Source organism: Vicugna pacos, unplaced genomic scaffold (assembly GCF_048564905.1).
Source record: "Vicugna pacos unplaced genomic scaffold, VicPac4 SAC-SAT, whole genome shotgun sequence".
Taxonomy (NCBI): Eukaryota; Metazoa; Chordata; class Mammalia; order Artiodactyla; family Camelidae; genus Vicugna; species Vicugna pacos.
The window spans coordinates 19749329-19759158 of NW_027328721.1; the positions used below are offsets into that span (position 1 = coordinate 19749329).

A 9830-nucleotide genomic window follows, 5' to 3' on the forward strand; every position below is an offset into this window, starting at 1 on the left:
GGTCCTTAAGGAGTTTAGGTATTTATCTAAAGCCTATACAGGAATAAAACTTTAAAAGGGGGGGAGAGGGAGAGGGAGAGGGGGAGAGAGAGAGAGAGAGAGAGAGAGAGAGAGAGAGAGAGAGAGAGAGAGAGAGAGGGAGAGGGAGATAGAGGGAGACGGAGAGGGGGATAGGGGGAGAGAGAGAGACAGAGACAGAGACGGTGGGAGGGGGAGGGGGGTGGGGGAGCCGGATTTTAAAAGAATGGAGGAAAAAAAGGTTTGAAAAGAGTGTACAAGCAATAATAGAAGAGCAAGTGGAAGCAGAAGAGCGATCGAGGTGAGACGTCTTCTAAAAGCCTTTAAAAAATAGAAAAGATCAGAAAATAAAACACAATTGTTTCAAAAGTAAATTTTTAAAAGGTAATCGGAAATAGAACAGACTTTAACAAGAGATAAAACACAGGATTTGAAAAGGAGGGAGAAAGAAAAGGTTTGAAGACACTGTGTAATCAATAATAGAAGAGTAAGTGGAAGCAGAAGAGCGATCGAGTTGAGACGTCTTTTAATAACCTTAATAAAAAGGAGAAAAAAGATCGAGAAACGATATCTGAAACCTGTAAATAATCAATAACAGGAGATCTAAACCAAGAGAAGAGAAAAAGGAAAGGGGGTGGATGTTTAAAAATAATAATAATAAAAAGATTTTCAAGGAAACATTTAAAAGGGATTAAAACCGTCGACGTAGACGACTGTTCAAAAGTCAAGGTTAAAAAGGTAACAGAAGGTAAAACCGATAGAAGAGAGATTAAAAAAGAGAAAGGAAAAGGAAAAAAAAAAGGGGGGGGGGGACGTGTTCCCGGCACCGCGGTCGGATGCTGCGTTCCTCCCGGGAAGGAGGGTGGCTGGCTGGCCGCCCGCCCTCTCCCGGCCCCGGTCGTTCCGCTGCTCCGTGCGGCTGTGTGCTCCGACTCGGGTCGGCGGCGCTCCTCTCCGTAGGTGGGCTCGGGGAAGACCGTGGAACCGCCCCGCCCCTAGCTGCGTCCCAAAACTCGGCTCCTTCTTAGTCATGGTGGCGCGAGTTCTCTGAGGTACCGGGGCAGAAATATCCTATCTGCCTCGGGCTGTAAACGAATCTCAGTCCTGCCTAGAAGGCTGCGGAGCCCCAGGGTGCGGATTCGAGTCTCGGCCCCGCCCCCGCCCGCATGCTGCACGCCAGAGGCTATGGCGGCTGTGGCTGCGTCCCGCCTCTCTTCTCGCGAGAAGCGCCGGTGATGGCGCCGCGGATCTGAGGAGACGGAGGCTACGGCGCCCCTCCCCCCAGGGCACACCGGCCGTGTTGCTTTGCCTTTCTTTTCCCGTCATGTATGGGGGGGGGGGGCGGGTTGTTCTGCTCTGTATCCCCTCCCGGCCGCCGCCCCGGTCCTCCGCCCGGCTCGTGCGGCCTGTCCCGGCCCCTGGCTGCCGGCCTGCGACTCGGGCTGGGTGTCGCGGGGACCCTCTGTGCCCCTTTCACTTGGATCGGTCGGTCAAGGGGTGCTCTGGGTAGATCTGAGGCTCGGGGGCGCCCCCTCCGTCCCGTCGGCCTCTCCGTTGGAGAGGGGCAGTTTTGGCGAACGAGCCCTATTCCTCCTCTGCCGCTCCCTCCCCGCGGGACCGGTCCCTCCCGCACTGTTTTGCTTTTTACTCTTTCTTTTCTCCTTTTCTCCTACCAGATTTTGGGCGTCTTTGTCTTTCGAAGAGGGCGGTGTTCTGTCGGAGTTCCGCAGGTGCTCTGATTGGCCGAGTGGGTCCGTCGATGTGAGTTTTGGTGTATTTGTGGGAGAGGGTGAGCTACGAGTGTCCTTCTACTCCGCCGTCTTGCTTCTCCGCGGGTTATTTTTGAAGAGTAGGTGCTGGGGATTGAACCCTGGGCCTTTATTTTTTGCATGCTAAGCACGGGCTGTACTGCTGGATCTCTAGGCCCTCCCCACCGCAACACACCCCCCCCTTTCCCACCGCCTCCATAGTACTCGATGAATCTCCTGACTAGATATCTATGCTTCCTTGGAATGGGGCCGTCCGTTTCTTCATCGGATGGATGGACGTCTGTGGATTCGTCTCGTTTCTCTCCACTGCGGTGGGTGGCATCGGGGCGTGGGGTGGGGTTGAGTGGCGTGGGCTGGGAACTGTTCTTCACGTGTAGAGGTGGAGCGGAGCGATGAGGATGGTGACTTTTTCCCCCGAGTGCTCACGCCGGGTGATGGAGGCCTGTGGTCTCACTTGGAAGAGGACTCGGGTGACTGGAACAGAGCCCGTGTGGGGTCGTTGTGGAGGGAGGAACTCCACCCCCCCAGCCCCAGCCCCAGCCCCAGCCCCGGCACTTGTACCTCATCGAGGGACGGTCGGCCGAAAACAAATGAAAGCTGTCAGAGGTGGAGGTGGGGGTGGGGGTGGGGGTGAAGGGGTGGGTGTGTGTGTGTGTGTGTGTGTGTGTGTGTGTGTGTGTGTGTGTGTGTGTCCCCGTTCCCCGTACCACAGTCCCTGGTCGAGGCCCCCCGAGCGGAGAAACGCACGCCAGGCCGTCCGTGCTCCTGGTTGTCCGGCCGCGTGTCCCCGCCGCCCAGAGATCCCGAACCGTCCCGCTCGCTCCCCTGCCGGGTGCCGTGTGCCACCTGCCTGTCGGCCGGGCGCTATTTTAGACACTGCGAAGAAGTCGGCCGGACGGCCGGGCCGGGCCGGGCCGGGCCGGGCCGAGCCGAGCCGAGCCGAGCCGAGCACGTCCAGGCCGAGGTGGGTGGTGCTGGGTTCGGAGGAGTGGGGTACAAGCGGGAGGCGGGCGTCGATGGAGGGGAGGGGGAGGAGGAGGGGGAGCAGGGATGACGATGGGCTGGGGGGCTTGGCGTGTGGGGTGGGGGTGGGAGGGATGGTAGCCATCCTATGACTTTCTCTCCCCACCCCGCCTTTGGCAAGTCTGTTAGAGTGACGAGGTTGTGCTGGTTTCTGGCTGGTGCACACCATAGTGATTGTGTTCTTCTTTTTCCTGGTCTTTTTCAGGAACCCTCGTCCCGAGGGACTGAATCTAGTGCCCTGTGCTGCGCGGTACGACCTAGGGGTCGAATCTGCCAGGAGAGGTCTTACAAGGATCTGGAGGATCCTGGAAAACTGCTACCATCCGGAATCCTACATGGATATTCAAGATCTTGCGGATGGATGGACGGACGGAAGACGGATCGAATGGAGGCCCCGCCCCATCCCCTGGACCCCTTGGCCCAGGAGGATCGTGATGGGTCTGGAAAGGACTCTTCCGACGAGGGTCTCGGGATGGACTTTCTCGGTCCGCGGAAGGTGTTTCTGCACAAAGAGGAAGAGAGGGGCGTTCTCGGCAGGAGAGCCCGAACCGCCTCCTTTCAGGGATCCGCTCCAGTCTGGGTCGGGGTCGGGGTCAGAACGCGACCACCGACGGCTCCCCTCCCTCGTCTTGGCTCTCCAACTTGGGAAACCCTCCTCCCTGCCCCCTCACCCATCTTCTCGTCAGCCTGCCTCCAGCTTCCCCGTGCCAACTACCTCTCTCATGCTGCCGGACTTTCCTCCCCCTTGGGCCGCCAGGAAGCTCTCCCACTCCTCCACGTGCTTTGGCTTGGAATCCCTGACAAACACAAGCGGTGCTGGAGGGCGGGGCCGGGGGCGGTGGCAGAAGGACTCCCTTCATCTTATGGGAGCGACTTTTATCTCCATAGGTGGCGATTGAGAAAACACATAAAATCACTCAGAAGAATACCCATGTGTAGTCTCCCGGACCTAGATCCGTGTCTGTCTGTCTGTCTGTCTCTCTCTGTCTCTCTCTCCATTTCGCTATTCTGTGTGTGTGTGTGTGTGTGTGTGTGTGTGTGTGTGTGTGTGTGTGTGTGTGTGTGTGCCTTTCTGTCTGTCTCCCTTGTCTCTCTTTCCTCTCCTCTCCCCTCCTCTCCTCTTCCCTGTTCTCCCCTCCCTTCCCCCCTCACCCCTCCGCTCCTCTCTTCTCCCCTCTCCTCCACTCCTCTCCTCTCCCCTCGCCTCCTCTCGCTTCCCCTTCCCTCCCCTCTTTTCCCTCCTCTCCTTTCCTGTCCTCTCCCCTTTTATCCCTCCTCTCCTCTGCGCTCTCTCTCTCTCTCTCTCTCTCTCTCTCTCTCTCCCCCCCTTCCCTTCCCTCCCTCCTCCCTACCCCCCAACCCCTACCTTCACAGGGCCTCATAGATTGCAATCGGTTTCCATGAAATGTGATGAAGAGGGAATGAAGTTTAGAATGATATCCCCATGCCATCGAAACCTTCTTCCCCAGGGATAGCGAGTTATTTGTGGTTGTGTTTGTTTTTGTTTTTCTTGTTGTTGTTTTGGGGTGCAACGAGGGCACAGGAGGCGTTGGGAGTGAGGGTGATGTTTCTCTTTCTGTCTGTCTCCTCCTTAGGAAGGATTTTAAGAGGAGGGAGGACTCACAGAAATCTACCATCTCGTCTCGTACTGCAGCTGTGTTTGAGCTTCCTATACGATCTGGGCGGAACACTCCCCACCCTCACCTCAAGCCGCCATCGCCGCCCCCTCAGCCCCCAGCACCCCCGTCCAGTCCCGCGCTTGGGGCGGTGGTTGGGCATGGGGGGATGTTGGCGGGGTGGTCGTTGGTGGGGGTTGGGGTGGTGGAGGAAACCGGAAAACAGACCACTGTGGCACGTGGCTGACTGGGGCTTCAGGGTGAAGGAGGATGAATAAAATGGCCGGAATTAGGCTAACGGATTGCTTCGTTTTGGGGCGGGGGGGGGGGGGAGAGGAGGGGAGGATCATTAGGTCATTCATTCATTCATTCATTTGCTTGGGGGGGGGTGTCATTCGGTTTCTTATGCTCGCCCTTAAAACGGTCGACTCTTCTGACTGACCGGTTGCTGCTCACGGTTCCAGGCCCGTTGTTGAAACTGGAAGCTATCGATCTTACTGTTTCTACTGTATTTCAGTCATTGCAAGTCATCATCGTGCTGGGTCTCTGAGTCCTTCTCCGAGGAGAAGGTCGGTCACGGGACTACTGACCTGACAAAATAGCCTGAGTGACCAAGAAGGCCACACCTTGAGTGCTTATGAGATAATGAGATCTAACCGCCAGCCTCTATAGAATGGGTCACCTGGGAGGCATCGTGACACCATGCTGAGTCTTCTGATGAGAAAACGATTCTGTGGATGGTGATCGATGCTTGATTGTTTGAGCTATGGCTCTAGAACCACCCCACCCACTCCATCCCCAAGGTGGGTACACAGTTTTGAAGACGCTAGCCTGCTGTGAATCCCCTTTGCCCGGCAGAGCGATAAAATGACCTCTTTTCTTCTAAGCTCCAAGACCTTGTCTCTGGATTCTTGGGCTCATCGGGGACGGGGGCCGATCTTTCGGCAACAAGCGTGCTTCAGAAACAACGGATGCCCGAGAAGGACACTCTGCCTCTCCCTCTTCTTCCGGGCCTGAAATGGGGAGGAAAAAATATCGCTTCCCCTGGAAGCCGGAGTCCAGAGCCCGCCATCCGGAGGGACTTCTGGCTTGGCCTTCTCCTGGGGTGGGGGGAGGGCACGCCACCGCACGTGTTCTTTGTCAACTCCCCGTTTCTCTCTTCTCGAGTTATCTCTTTGGGAAGGCTCCCACACTGGATGAAAACAGACAGACAGACAGGCTGGTATCTCTCCCTACCCCACCCTTCGCCCCCCAAATGACTGATCTTCTGTCCCATCAAAATCACCACTTGTTTTCCAACGTGGCTTTCTTGGATCCTGGAGGACTGACATCAACTTAGAGCCAAGATGGGCACAGAACTGAAGGACCTTCTCGGCTGGCCTAAGAAGTCTGTCATCGTGATGTGGGAGGTATTCTTCGAGGGACCTATCTGACTAAGTGCTTGACGGCCTTTTGGACTTTGAACCAACTTGGAGATAGGAACTAGGATGAGAGGGCCCCCGAAATAGCTCAGCAAACTCTTCTCCACCCTTAGAAGAGAGACAGACAGATAGACAGACAGACAGAGAAAGAGAGAGAGAGAGAGAGAGAGACAGACAGACAGACAGACAGACAGACAGTGTGTGTGTGTGTGTGTGTGTGTGTGTGTGTGTGTGTGTGTGTGTGTCTGTCTGTCTGCCTGCCTGTCTGTCTGTCTGACGGTCTGTCGGTCTGTCTGCCTGCTTATTGTAGGAACTCTCTGTCAATGGAAGTATAGTTGACTTACAATGTTGTGTTCATTTATGACGTACGGCATAGTGATTCACTTATTCACACACACACACACACACACACACACACACACACACACACACACACACACGTATACTTTTTCAGGATAGGTTATTACAAGCTATTGAACATAGTTCCCTGTGCTAGACAGTAGGACCTACTTGTGTACCTAGTTTGTATAGGGTGGTTTATATCTGCTAATCCCAAACTCCTGATTTATCCCTCCGCCTTACCCCGTTCCTCCACCCTACCCTGTCCCCTGTGTTAACCATCGGTTTCTTTTCCATGTCTGCGAGTCCAGTCTGTTTCTGTTTTGTAAATAGGTTCCTTGGAGTCTTTTTAAAATGGAGTTATTTATGTATGGATGGGTGTCTTGACTTACTTTCAGATCCCACCTAGAAGTGATGGCATAGGATATCTGTCTTTCCCTGGGTGACTGACTTCACTAAAACTATGGAACGCTTCACGCATGGGCGTGTGTCGTCCACGTTCAGGGGCCGTGCTGATCTTCTCTGGATGGTTCCCATGTTAGTCTATGTCCTGTGGCAGCAAGCGCTTTCCTTAGGGTTTTTGTCTCAACCTGAAAGCCAGCCCGGAGACTGAAGGTCTTCTAGTTGCGTCCACTATCTGCCTAGGACCCTCTCCACGAATGTTTCCCATTTTCTCTCACCCTTTTGCCTTGGCATCATTGAGTACGAAAACGCTCCGTCTCCTGAAGCCTTGCAGACTGAAGCTGGACAACGGGAGGTAAACGTCAGAGAAATGGCCACAACAGCTCCTGTGGAAACCATCCTCGGGCCTGTTTTCGGGGGAGCCGCTCAGAGAGTTGAGCCGAACACCCCAGGACATCATCAGAGGCATTTCAAACTGCTCGAGCCGTTTCGATGACCCCGATGTGTGGAAATCTCCTACCAGACTGACCCCCTACTCCCGGCCCTGAATCTGGTTTCTCATCTGCTCCGACGATTCACCTTTGTGCTGTACTTTGGTTGTCCACACAAGTGCCTCTTAGGCGATACCTGACTGCTTGCTCCCTAGGCCTAGCTTCAGAAGCCCATCGACACCACCGCCTCCTGAGACGAGATACTACAACGGCAACAGTTTCCTTGAACAGACCTGTTCTCAGAACTAAGAAACTGGGTCCATGAAACGCAGGCCCCCTAGGAAACCATTCCCTCCCTCCTGCCCCCAGACCGCACGCACGCACGCACGGACGCACACGCACACGCACACGCACAGTCAACAGCCCAGCTTTTAATGTGTAAAACTTCCAGGGAAGTTACAGAATAGGGAAATGTTGGGGTCCAGAGTAGGCTGCCCCAAAATGTGCCCGATGGATTATGCTGAATGAAAGGGACTTCACAAGTGGCCAAGGGGGAGGGTATAGGTCAGTGGTAGAGTGTGTGCTTAGCAAGCAAGCACAAGGTCTTGGGTTAAATCCCCAGTACCTCCGGTCAAAAATAAATGCATAAAATCGAATTCCTCTCCCCGCCCGCCCCCCAAAGTATACACTGCTGTATGTCAACTCTGTCTCAATAAAACTGGAAGGAAAAAAAAGGAAGGGAAAAAAAAAAAAAGCATGATTTAACAAAAGAAAGAAACAAACAAAGAAAGAACTGCCCGAGGCAAGAGGAACACTCTGTCCCTCCTTTCTGCCTCCCTGGAAGCAGGGGAAAAAGAATTTTTTTTTTTTTTAAAGTCTCCCATCCCAGAGGAATCTATCAAGTCAGAGGTCTGCTTCCATGCCCTTCCATGATTCTCAAACGGTTTAGTGGGGTTTACCCAGGTTAGGAAAAGGAGGGGACTCCTTTGGCCTGAGACCAGGCGAGATTCTCCCCCTCCCTCCCGCCTCCCTCCGTGCAGTTGGGACGGGGTGGCCTAAGGGTGGGGAAATTGAAACCAAAAAACAAAAGCCGTTCAACGGAGAGGAGCCGGAGGCCAAGTCAAAGGCTCTGACCTGAGCACAGAGCTTTCTGCATTTGAATGAAGCGATTGAACGAGGCCCTGCCGAATGGATCCTCCTGACGTCCCCGCCCCCGCTTCCAGGAGACAGTCCAGTCGATTTAGGACCCGATTTGGGACCGATCGGTGGAGGAGGCCTGGGCGGCGGCGGCAGTGGCGGCGGCGGCGGCGGCGGCGGCGGCGGAAGCAGCGGCGGGGGGCGGGGGGGGGGGTGCGCGGGCGGGGGCGGGACCAACGGTCGCTCCAGCTCTGCCTGCCTGCCTGCCTGCCTGCCTGCCTGCCTGCCTGCCTGCCTGCCTGCCTGCGGGGCTGAGGCCTGAGGGCCACGCTGGTTCCTGCCACTCAGGGAAACTTGTGCGGGTGTTGCCGAAAGATCGCCCCCCCCAACCCCGTCCCTGACGAGCCAAATAACCCAGAGACAGGGTCTTAGAGTTTAGAAGAAAAGAGGCAGCTTGATTGCTTTGCTGGGCAAAGGGGACTCACAGCAGGCTAGTAGTGCCTTCCAAACTGTGAACCCGTCTTGGGGTTGGGGTTTCATGCTTCTGTGGACGAACAGGTTGGAGCATGAAAGGGAATCACAACAGGCGGGAGCATAAAAGGTGCTCATGATCAACAAGGGTCTCTGATAAAACTTCCTCCTAAATCTGGATGAGTGTCTGGTAACATGGGACCTCCTGGTGGTCTAGTAGGTCATCAGCCCGTGACCTTCTTTCTCTGGTCAGACTCACCCGGCGGCACCAGCGCCACGGAGGAACTCGGGGTGGGGGGGTGGGAGGGGGCTGGTCGTTCTCCTGAGCTTATCCTCCCGTGACTCCCTTCCTGGGGAAAGACTCAGACGTCAAACATGATTGTCAATTTGAACGATCAGAGGAAGGTCCAATCAAACAAACAGTTAGAATCGACAACTTTAGCTGCTTTGAACAGTGGGCCTGGGGCTGGGAGCGGTGTCTGGTCAGTCGAGTTTGCTGATCGTTCTAAAAGCAAGCAGTAAGCATAAAGCCCAAAATTGGCTTAGCCTAAGTGCGGCCACTTCATGATTCCTCCTTCACTGGGGGCCGAGGCGTGGGGGAGGGCGGGGGTGGGGGACACGACTGAGGTGGCGACGAACTTCTCCGTGAATGCTCGGAGCCGAACTGCTCTCTGGGCCTAGGTCCAAAAAAGGCCTGAGTCTCAGCTATGACAGGTTCTCTCTCTTTCTGGGCACATGGACTGACTCGCCCCGCATCCTCCCATCCTGTCAGACCCTTCGGACACGCACCTCCACCCGAGGAGTTCTTTGGCCTCGTCCAGAAAAAACAAACACACGCACGAACAAAACCAACCGAGCACACAGAAACCCTGATGATCTCCTTGGACCCCATTCACTTCGGAGAGTCCCTCTCGTAGAAATCCCCTCAGCTCGATGATTTCACCATAGCCGCCTCCCTTTCTCTGCCGCAGTGACCCCCACCCCCACCCCCACCCCTGCGTGGGCCCTGTCCCTCTACCTATCAAAAACCAAACCCCAGGAGAAAAGAAAATCAGAATGCTGCTTTGAGCCACTGGATCTGTGAAAGGAACCAAACAGAAAGCCGAAATAACCAAACCAGCCGAACACCAAAAGCGAACAGACAGATACCCCAGAAAGAAGGGCACGCTGACCCCGGCCCCTTTCCTTCCTGGAATCAGGACA

General features: G+C 55.1%; 1 protein-coding gene and 1 non-coding gene across 2 annotated transcripts in view; one reads left to right on the plus strand and one right to left on the minus strand.

Annotated features, from left to right (window-relative positions):
• LOC140692180 (uncharacterized) overlaps positions 1–4601 on the plus strand; it is a 24560-nt gene extending 19959 nt beyond the window's left edge. Inside the window, exons 2-4 of the mRNA XM_072956938.1 lie at positions 2424–2751; positions 3016–3306; positions 4406–4601. Coding sequence (XP_072813039.1) covers positions 2424–2751; positions 3016–3306; positions 4406–4417 — 631 coding nt within the window. The 3' untranslated portion in view covers positions 4418–4601. The remainder of the gene's footprint in view (positions 1–2423; positions 2752–3015; positions 3307–4405) is intronic.
• Positions 4602–6643: 2042 nt separating this feature from the next.
• Positions 6644–6750, minus strand: LOC140692270 (U6 spliceosomal RNA). The gene has a single exon (XR_012067840.1). It is a non-coding gene; the product is annotated as a U6 spliceosomal RNA (small nuclear RNA).
• Between the last annotated feature and the right edge of the window lie 3080 nt (positions 6751–9830).